General features: G+C 38.4%; 1 protein-coding gene across 1 annotated transcript; it reads left to right on the forward strand.

Annotated features, from left to right (window-relative positions):
• Positions 1-246: 246 nt before the first annotated feature.
• Positions 247-21781, forward strand: aspm (assembly factor for spindle microtubules). Its single transcript, XM_049465907.1, has 30 exons — positions 247-645; positions 2043-2186; positions 2747-4205; positions 4293-4361; positions 4467-4568; positions 5052-5198; positions 5362-5598; positions 5683-5750; positions 5836-5977; positions 6069-6199; positions 6852-7027; positions 7160-7305; positions 7956-8041; positions 8197-8406; positions 8497-8695; positions 8827-8975; positions 9752-9880; positions 10624-10818; positions 11046-15398; positions 15545-15694; positions 16186-16352; positions 16467-16626; positions 17710-17919; positions 18502-18651; positions 18784-18975; positions 19083-19275; positions 19633-19787; positions 20604-20780; positions 20874-21046; positions 21426-21781. The coding sequence occupies exons 1-30, from the start codon at positions 370-372 to the stop codon at positions 21526-21528; spliced, it is 10248 nt and encodes a 3415-aa protein (XP_049321864.1). The 5' UTR covers positions 247-369; the 3' UTR covers positions 21529-21781.
• The last annotated feature ends 101 nt before the right edge of the window (positions 21782-21882 follow it).

The raw sequence follows: 21882 nt of genomic DNA on the forward strand, positions 1-21882 counted from the left end.
CAATTTTCTATTTTCAAATTTAGCCTTAAATTGTCAGGCAAGTGAATTGATAGCCGTTACACTGTCCTTTGGGCTTGTGAAACTCTGTTGAGTTTTCCTCGTGTCTGAGTGAGGCGTCTTTGTTATGGGCGTGGTTTGTGAACGTTTAAACTCGCATCTGAGCTCTGATTGGATTTTCTTTGTTTTCCTATCTGTGATTGGCCCGCAGCAGCTGTTCTGTTATGCGATTGGTCGACCGTTTCACCCTCAGATTCAAAATACAGAATCGGAGTGGGTGGCTCGTTCTGAAACTGCTGAATGCGGTCTGAGTGTCAGAGGAGGATTTAATAGTCTGTTTACTATGATCAATCCGGCGGAATAGAGGGGAAAATGTCGCAGGACGTTGCGAGAGCGGGTTTGTTGGATTTTAGTCCAACATTTAATCCCCCTTCTAGCAGAAAGAAGGAGAACGATGCTCCAGTTCTCAGTCTGGTCCAGTTCTCCAGGTCTCCGTTCGTGAGTTTTGGATCGGTGAAGTTAGGCTCGTCAAAATCTCTACCTCTGCGCATCGAAAATCCAAGCGAGGAAGGAGTAGCGACAGTAACTGTGGATAAAATTTCATCATCCAAAGGTTTCTCATTGGATCAAACATGCTTTACTATTCAGGTAAGTGCGTTTGCTAGCTAGGGTTAGCTTACCCAACGCTAGCTGTCTAGATATGGACGTTATTTGAAACTCTTCTTTGGGTTATTTTTAACTAAGTTATATGATTTATTCAGTAACGTTAACTGTGCAACTACCTAAGCTAACTAACGTTAACTAGGTTAATATAAACTGTATGCACCTTACTAAGTTAACACTAAGTAGAGTTAGTTATTATAGCAAGAAGCCAGCTGAAGTGAACCTAAAACGTGGCTCTGTCCCAAATTGCATATTTCTACAGGTAAGTTATATTAAATTGAAAGTCTATTACCTCTAACTTGCTAGCTAGATAGCTTAGTCATATAATTATACAAGTCATATAACTTAGTTCTTAAATGTGAATTGACTAATTTATCTAGCTTGCTAGCTAACTAGGTTAACTAGCTAATACGTTGTGTAAGTAAAGAACTAATTAGGTTAGCTATCTGAAGTGTAAACTCTTAACCATGGCTCTGGTCCAAACTGCTACAAGTATATTGACGTTAAACTTGTGTAATAGCGAGATAACTAGTCAGTAAGTTGTTATTACAAAGAGCCAGCTGAAGTGTGAACCTAAACCATGGCTCTGTCCCAAACTGCATATTTCTATAGGTAACGTTATGTTTAAAAAGGTGTGTTACTCCTTAAATTTGCCAGCTAGTTAGGTTAACTAGCTAGTCAGCTATTTGTAAAAGTGAATTTGCAGCTAGGTTTGCTAGTTTGTTGTGATGGTAAAGAACTAGCTAGTTAGGTTAGCTTAGTTATCTGAAGAGTAAACTCGAACCACGGCTCTGTCAGAAACTGCTAGTCTATTACATGAAAAGTGCACTACCTGTTAAACTTGCTAAATAGCGAGAGTAACACGTTTATTTAACTAGTCAATTAGTTGTTAAAGCAAGGAGCCAGTTGAAGTGTGAGCTTAAACCAGGGCTGTGTTCAAAACTGCATATTTCTACATGCATATTATCTACATTAGAGTGCATTACCTCTTAAACCTGCTAGATAAATAGTTAGCTAGTCAGCTTGTTATTAGAAGTGAATTGACTAGTTTAGTTAGCTTGCTAACTAGCTGGTTTTGCTAGTACGTTGTGAAAGTAAAGAACTTGCTAGCTTGAACCTTAACCAGGGCTCTGTCCCAAACTGCATAGTTCTTCAGTTATATTACATTAAAAGTGCATTTACGTGTTTAGCTAGCTAGTTTGTTGTGATAGTAAAGTATGAACCTATAATATATTTCATAGTTAGTGTTTAATCTTTCTTTTTTGACCAGACACTTGCTATTCAAATAAAGTATATCTAGTTAAACATTTATCTTAGCAAAGTATACATTTTTATGGTGCAAAGGTATTGTTTAACGTTTATTCTTTATTCTGTTGTTTCAGCCTGAAGAAAGTGTCATTGTAACTGTTACCTGGACACCTGTAGAAGAGGGTGGTGTTAGAGAGCTTCTCAGCTTTGTGGCAAATGGAATCATCAAACATCAAGCAATTCTGCTTGGAAAGGCAGAGGCTCCAAAAAAGAAAAAGGTTATTATTTATCCAGTATCTTAACTGTACTGTGAGATTTCCTTTGATCTTCTCTGTTAAATAACGGCTGATTCAAATGACAGATCGAATACCGTAGAAGAACCACTTTTGCTTCCACAAAGAACAATGTTTTCTTCACCAATCATAAGAACGTTTTATTTTTACAGTCTCTTAACACTCAACTCTATTACAAACATGATTCTTATAAAAAAAAAATATATATATATAATATATATTCTTAAGAACGCTTTGAAAGCAAAGATAATGATCGCGCTACACATTTTAGTTATTTATTATTCTTGCCTAATTATGCTACAAATGGGCTTGTTGAACAGAAACAAAATATTCAATATCTTTACTTTGTGTGTCTACTGTAATTGTGGCAATTGTCCATATTTATCACTTCATCTTATTAGCAGAATGAAGGAATGGGTGTGTCCAATTTTACTGAAAACGTGATGTGCTGTACATCCCTTCCACAATAGTGTTATCAGCTTTTGACTGAAATGTGTCCATCTGCTTCAGCTTGAATAACTCTGTTTTTTTTTCTGTGTTCATAGAAAAGTCTATGGGATTCAATCAAATCCAAGAGAGACCTTTCCTCTCCCTCAAAAAGCAAGAAGGTGGCCTCAATGCCAATAAAGGCAGCCAATAAGACATTTCATGTATCTCGACAGCCACAATACAAAAGGAATAAAGGCTCAAACCCACTGTCACCATTGAATCAGGAAAGGGCCAATCGGAGGTCTAGTGGCAGCAAGGATGGAAATAGCCAACCTGCCTGTCCTCAGATCCCTCAAGATCTACCCAAGTCTATCATGGATAACTTGGAAAACATACCAACTCAAATGGACTCTCCACTAGTTCTACTAGTGCCTGTTAACAAACTTCTTGATGCTTCGGAAAAGGTGGATCGCTCTTGTTTACCTTTGCCTAAAGAGGTCAGAATGTTGAATAAGACCTTGTCACCTATTAGCACCCCAGAGAGGTTTTCTAACCCTTTGAGGTTTCAAAGTCCACTTCCTGTCATTGGAAAAACAATTGGTGATGAGTGTCAAGAACCAGGAACACCAACATTGTCTGTGAAGGATGCATTGGCCATCATCGAATCTGATCTATCTCATGCTGTGAGCCCTCCAAACGCTTGCTCAAGCTTCAACTTTCCTGATTCTCTGGAGTCTGAAACCCAGAATCCAGGCTGCGAACTGGATGAAGCTGTAAAATTGGTGGAGAATATTTCCCCTCAGACTGACGTAACTCAGCCAAGGCTAACCTTCTTTGTCAAGTCTAACAAAGCCCAAGATGACAAGTCAGGACAAGATGCTGTATTGCCCACCACTGCTTTTTGCACTGCCACAGTTACTAAATCATATAATAGAGAGGATGACGAACAGAATCATAGAGGTTTGAAATCCAAAAAGATACTTTTTGATTCTGCCACAGTCACCAAAAGCAAACCAGAGACTTCTTTTGAGCCAAGTCCCGGCTCCCGCAAAATAAAAACCTCCAGGCGGAGATTGTTGGAGAAAACATCTTCGTTTTCGGATCCTAGCAGTGCAGAACAAAACACAAGGGTGTCTCACAATGTTTGTTCTCTACCTGTAATTAACTGCGATACGGATGTAGAATTTAAATTTATAGTAACTTCGCCCCAGAAATCACCACAGCAGCTAATGCCACATGAACCCAACTCCCTCAATCAATCTGCCACCTTCACTTTCAATGCACAACTTCAACCCATGTCTAATGCACCAGCTAAAATTAATGAAACCGTATCAGTTGACAGCCATGCCTCTGAGATGTTGCCTCCTCCGCTGGATTTGTTTCCTGTTCAAAGTCGAGCATCAAACCAACAAACCAAAAAGAGAAAAAGTGAAGAATTTTCAAGGGAAAGCTCAGACAATGGAGTGAAATCCTTTCAAGTAAAGAAAAGCTGTGCTATGCCACAAGACCCCAAGAAACCATGTCCTGAAAAACGATTCAGTTCGAGGTCTGGACAAACACAAAGCAGATCAACTGGTGAGTAAAATTTTATTTATCCTTAATTATATAATTCATTTCATGCTGTTATGATCCTCTGAAACTTATATTGATGTTTGTGTGTAGTGCCAACAAGCTCAAGAAAGTCCACTAAAGTGCCACCAAAAAAGAGCTGTCCAAAACAAGCTCAACAAGGTAATTGTACATGTGAATCTTTGTTTCTCTATCTTTATTAGTAATCTGATATACTATAATGTAATACTACAGTAGCATAACATTTGTTGTATTTGTTTTGTATAGGAGCAGGGTCTGTGAAGTCATTCAGTGCATCAAAAGTGAAAACTGCAAAAGTTATAGCTGTGGCACAGTCTCGACTTAACTTCATAAAGCCAACACAGACAGGTTTGTATATATGTGTATCTCTGTGTAGTTCCATTCAATTATAACCTTTTCATTTGATGTGAATTTGTGAAAGAGTGGGTGGCTATAGGCATTAAGCTACCATAAAAAAATCTTTCTAGAAAATGTAAATGTACGTGTGCGTGTGTGCGTGCGCGTATAGTGTTGGTCACCCTAAGATGCACTTGATAACCAAAACTTCTCTCAATACAATCAAAAGACTAGTAAGAATTGCTACACAGTAAGCACATTTGTATATTCTGTCCCAAAACCAGTTTGACTAATCAAAGACTAATTTGATTATAATTTGTATAAATGAAAATCAGGTATCAGGAATCCATCCATATACTAGTCAATTGAATTTGCCCAAAGACTGTTGAAATCCTCTAACTTAATAAAGATGCAAGTGCTCTAGAAAGAGACCTTGGGGAGCCTGTTGGACCTAAAGGCAAAAATATATATATATATATATTTTTTTGTGAACAGCCATACCGAGACATCCGCTACCGTTTGCTGCAAAGAACATGTTTTATGATGAGCGCTGGATTGAGAAGCAGGAAAGGGGGTTTACATGGTGGATGAACTACGTTCTCACTCCAGATGATTTCAAAGTTGCTACTGAAGTCACCAAAGGTATGGTTCCTGTTAAGTGGTCTTTTTTTCCCTCCCACCACTCATTGTTTTATCCTAAAGAAGTGTATGTAATTTTTTAATGTGGACGAGTTAAGAATGTACTAGACTGTGCTAAACGATCTTAGATGTTCATAAGTGGGTATTTATTTATTTATTGATGTAGTGAACGCCTTGTCCCTAACAATGGGAAGTGAAAAGCTCAACATACCTAAAGCACCTACCAAGGAGGAGATGTCCTTTAGAACCTACACAGCCCGTCGACGCTTGAACCGTCTTCGCCGGGCAGCCTGCCAACTGTTCACATCTGACAGCATGGTGAAGGCCATCCAGCGTCTAGAGTTGGAGGTGGAGGCCAAGAGGCTTCTTGTACGCAAGGATCGCCACCTCTGGAAGGATATAGGTATTCATTTGTTCATCAAGCAAACACACATTTTGCAATTTGAAAAATATTATTTCTAAACAAACATCTTTTGTCGTTTTCCAGGTGAAAGACAGAAGGTGTTGAACTGGCTCCTTTCTTACAATCCACTCTGGCTGCGAATTGGCCTGGAGGTATTTATATCTTTTGGAAAATTTATATATGCTTTTTTAAGAAAATAAGTTCAAAATATGAAGCTTAAATGTATCATTATTTCAGACCATCTTCGGAGAGTTGATTCCATTGGAGAGCAACAGTGATGTCATGGGCTTGGCCATGTTTATACTTGGCCGACTGCTTTGGAACCCTGATATTGCTGCTGAGTTCAGACACCCCAAAGTTCCCCATTTGTACAGAGATGGTAAAATTAATTTAGTGTTTTTCTTGAACTGCTTAAAATAAATTGCAAGTTTATCGTACAATTAAATGATGTCTATTATTTTATGTAACAGGGCACGAGGAGGCTCTGTCCCGCTTTACCCTGAAGAAACTGCTATTACTTGTTTGTTTTCTGGACAAGGCCAAAGAGTCCAGACTGATCGAGCACGACCCATGTTTGTTCTGCATGGATGCTGAATATAAGGTACTTACTTATTTGAATTATCTATTACTGCAGAATTTACTGCATTCTTTACTGAGGGGGAAAAATTGCACAGTCAGACAGTTCAATGCTTAACCAAAATGGAGTACACAGTAGTAAATAATGTTAACGAGTATGCATCTTGCACCATTGTCTATACTTTGTATTTACCACAACAATTTTAAACATTCACTATAATAACAAAGGGCTTTTAATACAACAAAGACATTTAAGTTGATATAAATGTAGAAAAATTTCATTAATATTGTGCACAAAATTTATTGCATGTAGACGTTTAGTGCATGTATAAATAATGGGACACCTTATGAAAACCTTTGTGTTTTTGAACATATAAATTTAAAGTTTGAGCTTTTATAACTACCCAAATTAATTTGGAAGACTATATTTTTAAGCATTTATTTCTACTTAAAATGTCTTAGTTTAGAATCAGGTGTATCACATTAGTGCATCTTAATAATTTCACATGATTTAAACGGCAAACAATAAACAAAAATGCTCGTAAAGCTGCACAGTAACCGACATAATTTCTTTCAAGACAAAATACTGCTATCACGATATGGAGATTTTTATAAATAAAGTTTGCCTTGGGTTTTGTTTGAATGTTTTCTGTTGTGTGTTTTATTTTTATATATAGGCAACTAAAGATCTTCTGCTGGCATTTGCGCGGGACTTCCTCAGTGGGGAAGGCATTCTTTCTCGTCACCTCAACCTTTTGGGCCTGCCAGTGTCCCACACCCAGACACCCCTGGCTGAGTTCAGCTTTGCTGTGCAGAATCTTGCTGTTGATCTCAGATGTGGCATTCGTTTAGTGTATGTTTGAAGTAGAAACTCATTTTATTTTATGTCCTGTACAGCAAAGTGCTTAGTATACAATGCATTTGTTGTCTTGACGTGTTTTAGAATTGTTCATATTTTAATGGGAATTATTGGAATGTTTTTCAGACGCATCATGGAACTCTTTACTCAAGATTGGTCTTTGTCTAATAAGCTGCGGATGCCTGCTATTAGCCGTCTTCAGAAAGTGCACAATGTCGAAATTTCTCTGCAAGTGCTCAAAGAAAAGGGGATTGACCTCAAAGATGAACATGGTACTAATGTTATAGATACAGATATTGGTTTATACTCTCAGAGCATTTTTTAGGAAGATCATAATTAGGAGATGAGCAGTTACACAAATGCTAAAACCAGTCTGTCTGACACCAAAAATTATGCCACGATTGAAATTAGTAAATTGATCACATGGTTCTGTTGGTTACATGAACAGACATTAACATTAAAATTTACGCTTTTTTTTTGCATAACTGAGCCCAACACTACAAGCAAATTCATTAGGTTTTACCTGTAATAGTAATTCAACATTGCTTTTTAATTTTTGGTCTCCATTCTAAGAGACCCAGTTCTGTTGCAGTAAAGGCTGCTAAATGAACTGACTTGTCTATAAGAACATTGTAGAAAACATGGGTGCTGTGGTTCCAACAGTCAGTGGGTCTTCCTGATTAATTGCTTACTGGATGTGTATGTGTGTATATGTATATATATATATGTATATGTGTGTATATATATATATATATATATATATATATATATATATATATATATATATATATATATATATATATATATATATATATGAATGTATATATGAATGTATGTATTGAATATGATATTATATTGCAGTCCTATGTATACACTCTCTTCTGTGGAAGGTTAATAATGATATTTGTTTGTTTTTCTTTAGGGGCTACCATTGACTCCAGAGACATCGTAGATGGACACAGAGAAAAGACCCTTAACCTCCTGTGGAAAATCATATTTACTTTCCAGGTACTTTTTCCAATTTGTAGATCCACTGCAACTTTAGGGTAAAAATTTGAGAAATGGCTGCATTCCACATTTAGATTTTAAATCAGCATCACACCCATAATATATAATTCTACCAGTAATTTAGTCATAGTAATGTTCTGATTGTACACAATTAGGTCGAGGTTCTTCTTGATGTGGAACACCTCAAAGAGGAAATCAGCTTTCTCAAGAAAACCTGGAGAACGAAGCAGAAGCTGGCTTGGTTGAAGGCTGATAAATGTGCTGTGAAGCGCTCAAATGGGAGTCCAAGAGCAGAACAGTCCAGTGAGAAACTCACTCTACTTCTGGACTGGGTCAATGCTGTTTGTGAGTTCTACAGTTTGAAGGTGGGTTCTAACATCTTTGTCTTGTACTATGTTCTTATATATCGTACATGTTTCTTATGTATAACGGTCATAATTTTGTGTGCTTTCCAGGCTGAAAACTTCACTGTGTCGTTTTCTGATGGACGAATTCTTTGCTATCTCATTCATCACTACCATCCAAACCACCTGAATGCTGAGAAAATTCACCAGAAAACAACACAGACCATTGAGTGTGACCAGCGTGGCAAAGTTGAACTGAACAGCTCCTCCAGTGACTCTGACTGCTCCTTTGACTCTTTGGAGCAAAATGGTATATATGTTTTTTATGATGTAATGAGTTGTGATCATACGTTATCATAAATAAAGTATCAATTATATGGTGATATCAACATGACTGTGATACTTTTTCTTTTTTTTCTATAAAAATCTTTTTCCTCCCAGTTTCAGGATCGCCAGCAGTAGATTTCAAGGTGCTTCTTGAGAATGAGAGGAGTAATTTTCAGCTGGTGAACACTGCTGTGTCTTACCTTGGAGGAGTTCCTGCCATGATCAGCCCAGAGGATATGTCTAACACAATCCCCAATGAAAAGGTCTTTTTTTTTTCTAAATGTTAACTTAATAATTTAATTTAATCTATTTAACAGTGGTTTGATTATTTAAATTGACATTTTTTAATCTGTCGAACAAGACATTGAACCTGTGTGTGTGTTTTTTTTTTTTTTTGGAAAAGTGATAAGTGCTTTAAACACAATGAATTAATTCTGTTATACACTGTTTTGGCTAGCTGTACTCAGTATCTGTTTCTATATTAGCCATAGCCATAGTTTGTGCCCATCAAATTCTTATATTCATAAATTAATACCTGTTACATTACCCATAGTTCACATTTATTCTCTGTACTGTTTTGTTCTGTTATTTGTTTGTTGTTTATTTGATTGTACTGAGCGGGTCAACCCGAGTAGGATGGGTTCCTCTGACTGAGTCTTGGTTCCTTCCAAGGTTTCTTCCTCTTAAAGGGAGTTTTTTTTCTTGCCACTGTGTCACCATAAAATTGGCATCTCTGTGGTTCTGCTCATAAGAGGCGTGGACCTGTTTTTCCTGTAAAGCGGCTTTGTGACAACCTTTGTTGTAAAAAGCGCTATATAAATAAAATTGAATTTAATTTAATTGAGCTGTGTATAGATACCTTTGAGTACACTGAGCACAGAGTTGGTGAAACAAAATGAATATTATTTTGATTACAGGATGTGATATTTAGTAAAACATTTGATTTAGCACTACCGTGTTTCTGGCAGTGCAACCTCGGATAAACCTCTTATGCTTATACTTCATTATTCCTGCTCTTGTGCTGTTTGTGCTCTCTCAGGTGGTTACATGTTACCTGTCCTTCCTTTGCGCTCGACTTCTGGATCTCCGAAATGAAACGAGAGCTGCCAGAGTCATCCAGAGTGCATGGAGGAGGTATAAGTTGCAGAAGGATATACAGCTTAATAAGGTAATTTGAGTAACACTTATTAATCTTGTATTCTTGTTTTAATGAAACATTTGTAAGATGTTTGAATGGCTTTTGGAATGAAATGTCACAAATGAATAGGTGAAAAACAAAATAATTTCATTCATACAGAATAAATACTAATGTATGCTCTACTTATAAAAAGTAAACTCAAGTTTACAGAACTTTCAAAAACAGTGTTTTTGCAGCTAAAAGGTTCAGCCTGTACAGGGCTAGCTGACTTACATGTTACTTATGTCACTACTAAGATACTTGTATCATTGCTGAGCTAAATGTATTGTGCTCTATTGTATTTATATGTGTCTGCTGGGACAGTAAAACGTTATTGCTTTTTGGTTAAAAAGCAAGAAGAAATACTTTTGTCATACATAGGCTGTGTTACATATTCAGTGGTGGTAAGTGGCAAAAGTAATAAAAACCTGTGTTTAAAAAAAAAAAATGTGTATCCCGTGGTAAAGCCTGATGGGAGTTGGACAATATATTGATATTATAAATATATACACTGTCAATATATTGCAATACAAGAAAATTGCCTTGCAATATATAGAATATTGCCGCAACGGTTTCTGTAGTGTGGCTAGAGTAAATGATCACAAGGGGATTGGGCCACATATACATTAACCAATTTATCCTAGGAAACTAGTTAATTTGCATAGCAGACTACTTACACTATACACTTATGTATGTTCTTTGTCCTTTAATTTTGTTGCATTTTCCCTGAACAGCAAAGGAACATGGCTGCATGTAAAATTCAGGCTGTTGTGAAGAGCTTCCTACAGAAGAGGAGGCTAAAGAGAAGGAACAGGGCTGCCACTGTCATTCAAGCCTTCTGGCGAGGCTACTCTGCCCAGAAAGAGTTGAAAAGAATGAAAGAAGCAAAGCGCTACGCTACCCAAAATAGAGCTGCAGTCTTGATTCAGGTAACATTTTTTGTTTTACATGTCAAAGTAAAATGTGTGAGCCATGTCACCCCAGTATTTAACACCTATTTATTGATTATTAACATTTAATTGTTTGTTTTATATATGGCTTTTTCCTTACTACCAAAGAAATATTTCTTTTCTAATAAAGCTATAATGTTAATCATTAAGTAATAAGTGTTTCGACTTTGACCTTTTTTTTTTTTTTTTTTCCCCTTTTGTTACAGAAAACCTACAGAGGATGGAGGACACGCATGCATCTAAAGAAGAATCATGCCTGTGTTATTATCCAAACAGCCTTTCGAAAATGGCACACCAGAAAAATTACCCAGAGAAATGCTGCTGCCCTGAGGATACAGGCGTGGTATAGAATGCAGCAGTGTAAAAGGCAGTACCTGACCAAGAAATCTACAGCTGTCCTCATACAAGCATGGTTCAGGGGAAGCTACCAGAGGCGCAAGTTTGAAACTCTTAAGAAACAGCATCAATCGGCCATCATCGTCCAGAGTGCCTTTAGAGGCTTCGTCGTCCGTAAACAGATTGCTGAGAGGAGGCAAGCAGCAGTTGCGATTCAGACATGGTATCAGGCCTGCTTGCAAAGAAATGCAGAGCGAAAGCGATATCTTGAAACGAAATCTGCGACTGTAACTCTTCAAGCAGCGCTTCGAGGCTGGAGGGCCCGTAGAGAACTGGCTCAGCGGAACCAGGCTGCTCTGGTGATTCAAACTGCTTACAGAAGATTTCTAGCTCAGCAGAATTTCCTGTCTTTGAGAAGATCAGTTGTCATTGTCCAGCAGAGGTACAGAGCTAAAAAAGTTGGAGAGAAGTTAAGAAAGGAGTACCAGTCCCTAAAATATGCTGCTGTGAGAATTCAAGCATTGTGGAGAGGAAGAATTGAAAGGAAGAAGATTGACCAGCTTCATCGCTTTGCCATTGTAATCCAGTCACAGTATCGTAGACATTTGTTGCAAACAAGGTTCTTGGCTTTGAAGAAATCATCTTTAGTCATTCAAAGCAGATATAAGGCTTTCAGAGAGGGAAGGAAGGTACAATCTGAATTTCTTGCAATGAAAAAAGCTGCAGTCATTCTTCAGAGTGCATATCGTGGTATGAGAACCAGGCAAGAAATGGCCAAGCAGTGCAAAGCAGCAACTTTGATCCAATCAGCCGTGAGAGCCTTTTCCTGCCGTTGGAAATTTTTAGCTCAGAAGCGTGCTGCCATTACCATACAGCAGCACTACAGGGCAAATGTCTTAAGGCGCATGGAAAAAGAGCGGTATGTTCAGCTCAGACAAGCAGCCATAAAGCTGCAGGCCTTTTATCGTGGCTGCAAAGTGAGAAGAGAACTGAAGAGAAAGCATCAAGCTGCAACAGTTATTCAAGCATGCTTCAAGATGTATAAGTCACGAGTGTCTTATCTGGCTGCAAAGTGTGCAACCATTATTATCCAGCAATGTTACAGGGCCTATATCTCTGGAAGGTGCACACGTGCATCTTATCTAAGAATGAAGGCTGCTGCTGTAAGCATACAGTCTGCATACAGAGGAATGAAAGCCCGCCAGAATCTTCAAAAACTGCACCTGGCAGCAACAAGGATTCAGGCTTGTTTCCGGGGACATTCGCAACTTGTGAAATATAGGAGACAAAAATGGGCAGCATCTGTTATTCAGCAGCGATACCAAGCAAACAAACTAAAGAACACCGTTCAAGAAAGCTATGTTGCAATGAAAAAGGCAGCTTTGTGCATTCAGGCAGCGTATCGTGGCATGAGGTCAAGGAAACAGATTGGGGAGATGCAAATAGCTGCTAGGGTTATACAGCAAAGATACAGAGCATACAAACAATGCAATGAATATCGTTCCCTCAAACAAGCAACTATCGTAATACAGACAAGATACAGAGCTAAACTCATCGCAAAACAGCAGCATGAAAAGTATCGCTCCATGCAGAAAGCAGCCATCACTTTACAGGCTGCTTACAGAGGAATGCAGGCAAGAAAACGGATTGCAGAGATGCAGTTGGCAGCTAAGATTATACAGAGGAAGTACAGGGCATACAAGCAGCGCAATGAATATCGTGCCCTCAAACAAGTAACCATCGTTATACAACGAAAATACAGAGCTAAACTTCTTGCAAAACAGCAGCACGAGAGGTACTGTTCCATGCGGAGAGCAGCCATCAATTTACAGGCTGCTTACAGAGGGATGCAATCAAGGAAAATGATCGCAGAGATGCAGTTGGTTGCTAAGGTTATACAGAGGCATTACAGAGCATACAAGCAGCGTAATGAATATCGTGCCCTCAAACAAGCAACATTCCTTATACAGAGAAGATACAGAGCTAAACTCCTTGCAAAACAACAGCGCGAAAAGTACTGCTCCATGCAGAAAGCAGCCATCACTTTACAGGCTGCTTACAGAGGAATGCAGGCAAGGAAACGGATTGCAGAGATGCAGTTGGCAGCTAAGATTATACAGAGGAAGTACAGGGCATACAAGCAGCGCAATGAATATTGTGCCCTCAAGCAAGTAACCATCGTTATACAAGGAAGATACAGAGCTAAACTTCTTGCAAAACAACAGCGCAAGAGGTACTGTTCCATGCAGAAAGCAGCCATCACTTTACAGGCTGCTTATAGAGGGATGCGAGTCCGAAAAGAGGCCCAAAAGAGGCAAGAAGCTGCCACAGTGTTACAGGCATGGTACAGAATGTACAGAGTAAAAATGGCCTTCCAAGCTATGAGACTTGCTGCAGTTCTCGTCCAGAGGCGCTATAGGTGTCATCTTGAAAGAAAAGAGGCCAGAGAACGCTTTGTAAAGCTGCGACACAGTGCCATCGTCGTGCAGGCAGTCTTTAGAGGCAATCGGACAAGGCGTGAAATCGGCAACTTGCATTCCGCAGCTACAGTAATCCAAAGGAAGTACCTGGCTTACAAAGAAAGGAAAAAGTTCCTGTCTGTCAGAGATACAGTTGTGCATTGTCAACAAAAATGGCGTGCTGTTCTGGCTTCAAGGCAACAATTAAAAGCATACCTGGCTAAGCGTAGTGCTGCGATTGCAATTCAGGCAGCTTTCCGGGGGATGAAGGTTCGAAGAAGAGTGCAAATTGAACGCAAGGCCGCAATTACCATTCAGGCCCACGTCAGGATGCACAAAACCAAAGTATATTACCAGAGGCTGCTGTGGGCAACTAAGACAGTTCAGCGACGTTACCGAGCTAATCAAATGATGAAGGAAGAAATGAAGTCTTTGAAGCAGAAGAGGATGGCCACAGTTGTTTTGCAGGCTGCATTCCGTGGTATGAAAGCCAGGCACGCTTTGAAACAAAAACATAAAGCTGCCATTGTTATACAGAGTGCTTACAGGGCTCACTGTGCTCAGACTCGGTATTTGTGTATGAGATATGCTGCTGTTGCCATTCAGCAAAGATATCGCGCCACACTTGCTGCTAGAAAGCAGAGAGAACACTTCCTGCAACTGCGCTGTGCATCTATTTCCCTACAAGCCTGCTTCAGAGGTCAAAGGGCCAGAAGGGAAATTGGCCTTCAACATCAAGCAGCTAAAGTAATCCAAGCTTCTTTCAGAAGCCATCGGGAGAGGACCAAATACCAGGCCATGAGGGTCTCCGCCATGATCATACAGAGACATTTTAGGGCTTATATTGTGGCTAAAGATAACCGAGAAAGATACTTATCCCTAAGAAAATCTGCCATACTTATTCAGACATTGTTCAGAGGGTACTCTGTTCGACATCATATCGCAAAGATGCACAAAGCTGCAACCACAATTCAGGCAGCATTAAGGATGCACAAGCATAGATCTGCATTTAAGAGGCAGTGCTGGGCAGCAGGTGTCCTCCAAGAGAGATTCAGAGCCTGGAAGTGTGGGCATCAGCAAAGGCAGAGATACCTGCAATTGAAAGATGCGGCAATATGCATGCAGAAGTCTTTTAGAGGCAAGCAAGCACGGGACCTGGTGAGACAAATCAAAGCTGCAAGGACAATCCAGTCATACTTAAGGATGTCCATCCAGAGGAGGCAGTTCATGAAGACCAAGGCTGCAGTTGTATTGATTCAGTCTGCCTATAGGGGTCATTATTGTAGAGTGCAATATGCCAGGATGCAGAAGTCCGCAGTGCTGATACAGCAGTGGTACAGGTCATGCAAGTTAGTCCAAAAACACAGAGATGAATTCAAAAGGATTCAGAAGGCCACGCTAACTTTGCAACGCGCCTTGCGAAGAATGGTTGCGATGCGACTTGCCACAAGAAGAAGAGCTGCGATCAAGATTCAGTCAGTGCTACACATGCATGTGCACCGCAGACGCTACCTGAAGCTGCGTTCATGTGCTGTGATGCTGCAAGCCCAGTACAGAATGTGTACAATGAGGAGAGCTTATCTGAGAAAACAAACTGCTGCTGTTACTGTGCAGACGTTCTACAGGGCCTACAGAGCTAAAGTGGAGCAGAGAGAGTGTTACCTTAGGACCCTAAGAAATGTTCGGACCCTTCAAGCTCATGTACGTGGGTTCATTCAGCACAGAAGATTCCAGCAGATGAAAGAGAGTGCGATCAAAATTCAGGTGTGCCTTTTGTAGTTGAATTTTTATTATTTTATTTTATTTATAAAGATAAATTACATATTGGTTTATAGGAAGATTGTTATCTTTGGTTCACACCTTGTCAGAGTATGATGGTTTAAATAATTATCTATTGTTTCCTCTCTCAGGCATGTTATAGAGGAATGGTTGAACGGCGCAAGTTTCAACATCTCAAGAAATCTGTGCTTGTTATTCAGGAGCGTTATAGAGCTTACCAGCTCTGCCAGAAGGAGCGTAAACAGTTCCTAAAATTGAAGAATTCTGCAATTTTAATACAGGTAAGACAAAGGACAAACCGGGTTTCCACATTATGTGGACAATCTGGAAAAAACTTTGAAATTCAGAAACTTGTTTTGCTGTCATAGAAAATAAGAAGTGCTAAAAAAAATGTACTGAAGTTCATACTGCTCTTTGAGCTCATTTGTTGCCATATATAATGTATACCACTGCTGTAAATTTGACAGTTAATTAATTAAAATTACTATTTTGTTTATTGCAGTAATTCTTGGGACAATATATTCTCCAGAAACAGTTATCGAAACAAGCCTACTTACAGAAAGATTGCATATTATGCTTGGTGTTTACTAGCACAGTATACCGTGGGTTTTAAAACCAGTTTATACTGAGTAATACTACTTGTAATGTAGAAAAATGTCCTAGAATTGTCCCAAGAAAAGCTTTTCCTAAAAAGAATAAAAATAGTAGCCATATTCTTTTTCTGGCATATCAACAAAATGTGCTGAATGCAATTGTATGCTTTCATTCACAGGCAGGATTCTGTGCATACAAAGCAAGAAAACTTGCAGCACAGACTCAAGCTGCACTGAAAATCCAGGCTTGGTTCAGAGGACACCAAGCTAGACGTGACTACATCTCAAAGCAAACTGCTGTTGCAACTATTCATCGCTGTCTTCAAACAAAATTCCAGCGAGCAAGGTATGAAATCAGGATTTTTTTTATTTTTAAATTTTTTTTATGATCTAATGTATAAATATGATGTGATGAACATATGTTTTTTTTTTGTTTATATTCGTGTTCCTTTCTCTTCAGATTCCGAGCAATTCAGCACAGTGTCCGAGTCATTCAACAAAGGTGGAGGGAAACTCTGACTTCAAGGAAACAGCAAGCTGAGTTCCTTAGAATTAGAGTGGCAGCTGTTAAGATTCAAGCTTTGTGGAGAGGTTCTGTGGTCAGGAGGTCAATACAAAAGGTAATTAATTATTTTCTTTTTTCCCCATACCAGAGGAAATGTTGTCCAAGTAGTATTTGCTCACCCATAAATTGTTGTATTCAGGTTTCAATCACTTCTATGGACATAAGAAGATAAAACTAAGCACTAAGCATGGAAACTGCTTCTACAAACATTATGAAAGAATGGGTCACTCTCAGAAGCTCAGTGAATTCCAGCATTGTGCTGTGATAGTTGACTCTGAAATTATCTCACTACTAAATATTCCAAAGATGATCTGTGATAGTATAAGTGAAAGCGAATCAAAACGAAAACAAATGTCAATGTATAGTAACAGTATAGTGGTGCATAGTGAGGAGAGGTCACCGACTTTCCCCAGTCAATCACTACAGACCTTCAAACACCACGTGGCCTTCAAATTAGCTCTATAACAGTAGAGTGTAGAGAGCTTTGTGAAATGGGTTTACTTGACCAAGCAGCTACATCCAAGCCTTGCTTCACCAAACGCAAAGCAGGCAAGAGAATACAATTGGCAATATAGTGTAGTTCAGCAATTGTCAGCTGGGATCCAAAAGAGAGGTTAAAAATGGGTTGTGGACACACAAGATAAGATGTGGAATATCTAATTTTGTGACCCCATTTATTTTTGTGCAGTTTTTAATTTATTAATGATCTTTATTTAATTTTATGGAAGTAAATTGTAGTTGTCATGTTCTTCAGATTCTTAAAAAAATCTCTTTAATTCACGTTGCATGAGTCTGTATGTTTTAAATGGGTTTTAAAGAATATTTTTCAAAAATAAATTTGTTTAAATTTGCTTGTTTGACTTTGACTTTGAAAATGTAGGTCCCTGGCTAAGAACCTCTAGTGTAGGTCATGGTTTGGAAGACCTTTGAGGGAGGTGTAGTAGCTTAGTAAATTTTGTAAATCAGTTGGCAGCTTGGCACAGTTACTTTAAATAAATATTTTTAAATTCCATTAATAGTGCCTTTGTTCACTGTATGGTGATTGTAAAATATTCATAGCCAAGATAACTCTAATAAGTGTGGTAAAATATTTACTCAATTTCTCTCGGTCTTATTTCTTGCATTCTGCTGTCCACAGGAACGAAACGCAGCTGTGTTGATACAGTCTACTTTTAGAGGTTATAGACAAAGACAGGCTTTCAAGCAGAAGAAAGCTTCTGCCCTGCTGATACAGTGCCGCTTCAGAGCAGTACAACTTGCCAAAGCTGAAAAGGAGAGGCGGCGCAGGAGAAATGCAGCTGCTGTCACTATCCAGGCTTTTTGCCGCGGTTGGCTAACAAGGCAAAAGGTACGTTTCATGCGTTTGTGACTACATCCATGACTGGGACGGATATTGCCACCATTGAGATCGAAACTTTTTCTCAAAGTAGCTCAATTTACAAAGTCAGTCATGGGAGAATAATTTACTGAATTTTAAGATGAAGATCACTGTAATATTTAGTACAGCTGGCTGTTTGTATCAAATAAAACACAGCTCATGTTTTGTATAATGCAATTTCTGACATTCACTAGTTCACAGCCCTTGTCTTGTAGGACCCCTCACCCTGTGCAGTTTTAAATAAAATTTAAACTTTTTTTATTTCAAGAATTACTACTACAAATTGCTACAAATTTTTGTCATACTGCCAAGAATATTATCAAAAAAAGTATCACCAAAGTAACCTGAAATATTTGAGATCGCCAACTCCGATTTGGACGAAGTGGGTTAACACTGAAACATGCAGGGCATGAGGAGTTAAAGGGGAGAAATTCTTCCCCTTTTCAGTGAATGTAGCTTTTGTACTATTGATGTCTGCTTGAATAAGCTTTTAAAATGTTAGTTTCAGCTCTAATTATATTTATTAATCTCTCCCCTCACCTCCATCTTTAGGTAAAAGAAACTGCCAATGCCTTGAGGCGCCAGCGATTTACAGCTGCTGCATACCATCATCTGTGTGCAGTGAGGATCCAAAGAGCCCTCAGAACACACTGGGCACTGAAAGCGGCCAAAAAACAAATCTCTTCCGTCATTTATGTTCAGGTACTTATTTTAATCATTTTATTAATTATTTATTTGTTACTTTTATGTAATCTTTTTTTAGTTATTCGTGTGTGCATTTGTAGGTACAATATACTAGTTCCATAATTTACTTTCAAATTTTTTTTTTTTTAGCGGTGGTTCAAGGCCAAATTTCAGAGAAAGAGATATCTTGAGCAAAGACAGAAAATCATTACAGCACAGAGAGCAGTTAAAGCTTGGTTAAATCATCGCAATCAGGCTGCCACCGTTATCCAGCATGCTGCTAAACGATTCCTTCTGAGACGTAAGAAAGAAAGACTCAAGCAGGGAATCTTAAAGGTGCAGGTATGTGAATTTACCTTTGAGTAAAATGGGAGTCACTGTATAAAGCTTCAATGATTTAGATTACTTGAGATATCTAATTTTAACTTTTGTTGTTGTTCTTCTTCAAGGCTCTTTGGAGAGGACACTGCTCGAGGAAGCTTCATGATACGACTAAAGTCATTTCTATGAGGCATCGCTTCAGGAAGGTAAACAGTGAGGCCAAGGAAGAAGACAAACTATGCAACAAGACAGCCACTGCCTTGAGTTACCTGCTTGGATATCAAAATTATGCCTACATCCTTGCTGCTTTAAAACATTTGGGTAAGACTCTTATAATACTAGGTACAACTTTTTCCGTTCCAATACGTTGCCAGATTTATAGGCATCTTCAGATTCCGAGTACCGATGCAAACTATGACTTTATCAATAGGTACATTTTATAAATTAAATTTTTTTAAGTGTTACATTTTTATTTGTTTTATGTTGATCAAGACAATGTTCTAAATCCTCTATATATATTGACTAGAAAGAACACCATCTGCACATTTTCAAAAGTTTGAGAGTTTGTATTGATATGTATCTGTGCAACACATAGAACTTAATATACATAAGCTATTGTTCACACATGATTGAAAGTCAGGGCATGAACTAACCCTGTGTTGCTATCGTCATTTGAAGAAACCGCAACCAGGCTTTCCCCAGAGTGCTGTGAGCGCCTCGTTAATAGCGGAGCAACACACACCATCTTTACCCTGATAAGGAGCTGCAACCGCAGTGTGCCTTCAATGGAGATCATCACCTTAGCAATCCAAGTTCTTCTCAATTTGTCAAAAGTATGTGATTTCCTCCAAACTGTCGAAAGATTCTCTCTCTTTCTCTCTCTCTCTCTCTCTCTCTCTCTCTCTCTCTCTCTCTCTCTCTTTCTTTCTTACTTTCTCTCTCTCTTTCTTTCTTTCTTACTTTCTTTCTCTCTCTTTCTCTCTCATGCATTAAAGCTCACAGTTAAACAAAAAAAACTCATCACATTTATTATATTCTCATTTATAAAGCGTCAAAACTGCCCAGAGATAAACAGAAAGATTTGCAGATATACTTGATTCACATGCTGATCAAACACAGATCAGCCACAACATTAAAACCAACTCCATATATACGTTACACTGGTATATGGCTTTAGAGTTTCTTTTAGCTGGTTTTAATATTACCGTAACAACATTTTAATTAAATAATTTAATCATTTGAAATAACTATGCTTTTTTTCCCCAAAGTAAATAGAAATAGTGTCAAATAACCTATTAAATAGCAGGATTCATAATGGATAATTACAGTACTTTACTTTTAAATATCAATTAATTCCAGCCAACATTCTTTTGTGGGGCTCACATGGGTAGAGGTAGGATCCAGGTGGGCATGTGTTTTTTGCCTCTCGAGTGGTCCCTGTCATTGCAGCTCACCTTAGTCTAACTTGGGTCCATCTGGGCACCATGTGAAGTGTACAACCCATATGGGGACGTAAATGTAAGTAGAGGAACTAGGCAGCATATGAGCATTTTTCTACATTTTTTTTTTTTTTTTTTTAAATAAGAAATACATGAAAAGCATTACCTTTTTCCAGCTAATTAATTTGTCTGCTTTGCTTTTTTCTGCAGTACAACAAAACCATAGATGCCGTTTATGAAGTGCCCGACTCTGTAGACACGCTTCTGGATCTGCTCCAGATCTACAGAGAGAAGGCTGGGGATAAGGTTGCAGACAAAGGAGGCAGCATCTTTACCAAAGCATGCTTCCTTCTGGTGATTTTGGTACAGGATGAAAGACGGGCAATTGTGAGTATCACCTTTTTTTTTTATATTAGTGCACATTTGATTCAAATATTGATGTTCTTAATTTAATTTTCTTATTTGTGCATATTTGTTCAGGGTGTGAAAAAGATCCCCAGGGCTTCAGATCGCATCTGCAGCATTTACAAACTGACACTTCGAAAATACAAAATGGATGTGCAGAGAACCAAAGTAAAGCAGAGGATGAATGTCTCGCTGAATGGAAGCTTTCTTCCTCAGGCCACACCTCAAAAATCCAAGCCAGCTGCCAGGTAAGTTTGGAAAGAATTTAAAGAATTTCCTGCATTCAGCAATCTGTTCGCATTAAAAAGCTATATTCCAGCCCTTATCAAACGAGATTGATCTAAATTACCATCGAAATCACGAGTTCAAACTCCAGGGTTGATCGTCAGGTGTGGGGTTTGGTCCCTGGTGTAACCCTTTTAGACCCTGCATGCATTACAATGGACATCATGAGTCTCTGAACCACAACATGCATGGTTTCTACAGTTACAATTATTTAAGCATTCTCTGTACTTAATTACACTGTGTGTGTGTGTGTGTGCACCCATATTGCTTCCAAAGACTTTTGTATTGCACATTTAATGATATTAGGTTTGTTCCCGTTTTCTTTTTATTTATTTTTTTTAGGTTTGCACCAGAATGGGTTCTTCACAGAGGGAAGATGAAGGATATCGTGGATCCTCTCGGTGCAATACAGATGTTGGTCAAAGTTCTTGCACTGGTGCCTTAAAAATGCACACGTGTAATGTACATATTGTATACATGTTTCAGTGTTTTTTGCCTCTCAAGGTAAAGTTGTATATACTTGTAATATAATGCTTTTATATTTGTTTTTACCTTTCAAAACAAATACTTTAGCTACTGGTTTTTGAGTGTTATGCTTCTGGGTTTAGATATTTTTTTTGTCTGATGGTTAGAGCAATGCCGGCCATGACAATTATTGATGTATGATTTGGTGTCAATAAAATCTGCTTGCTACAGAATCTGTTGTCTATATTTTAGTAGTCAGCTCAATATCATAACTATATTCTTCGTTTTTCTTCATTAGAACAAGTTGAAGATTTTAGCCTCTGTGGAACAATTC

This window comes from Astyanax mexicanus, chromosome 16 (assembly GCF_023375975.1).
Source record: "Astyanax mexicanus isolate ESR-SI-001 chromosome 16, AstMex3_surface, whole genome shotgun sequence".
NCBI lineage: Eukaryota > Metazoa > Chordata > Actinopteri > Characiformes > Acestrorhamphidae > Astyanax > Astyanax mexicanus.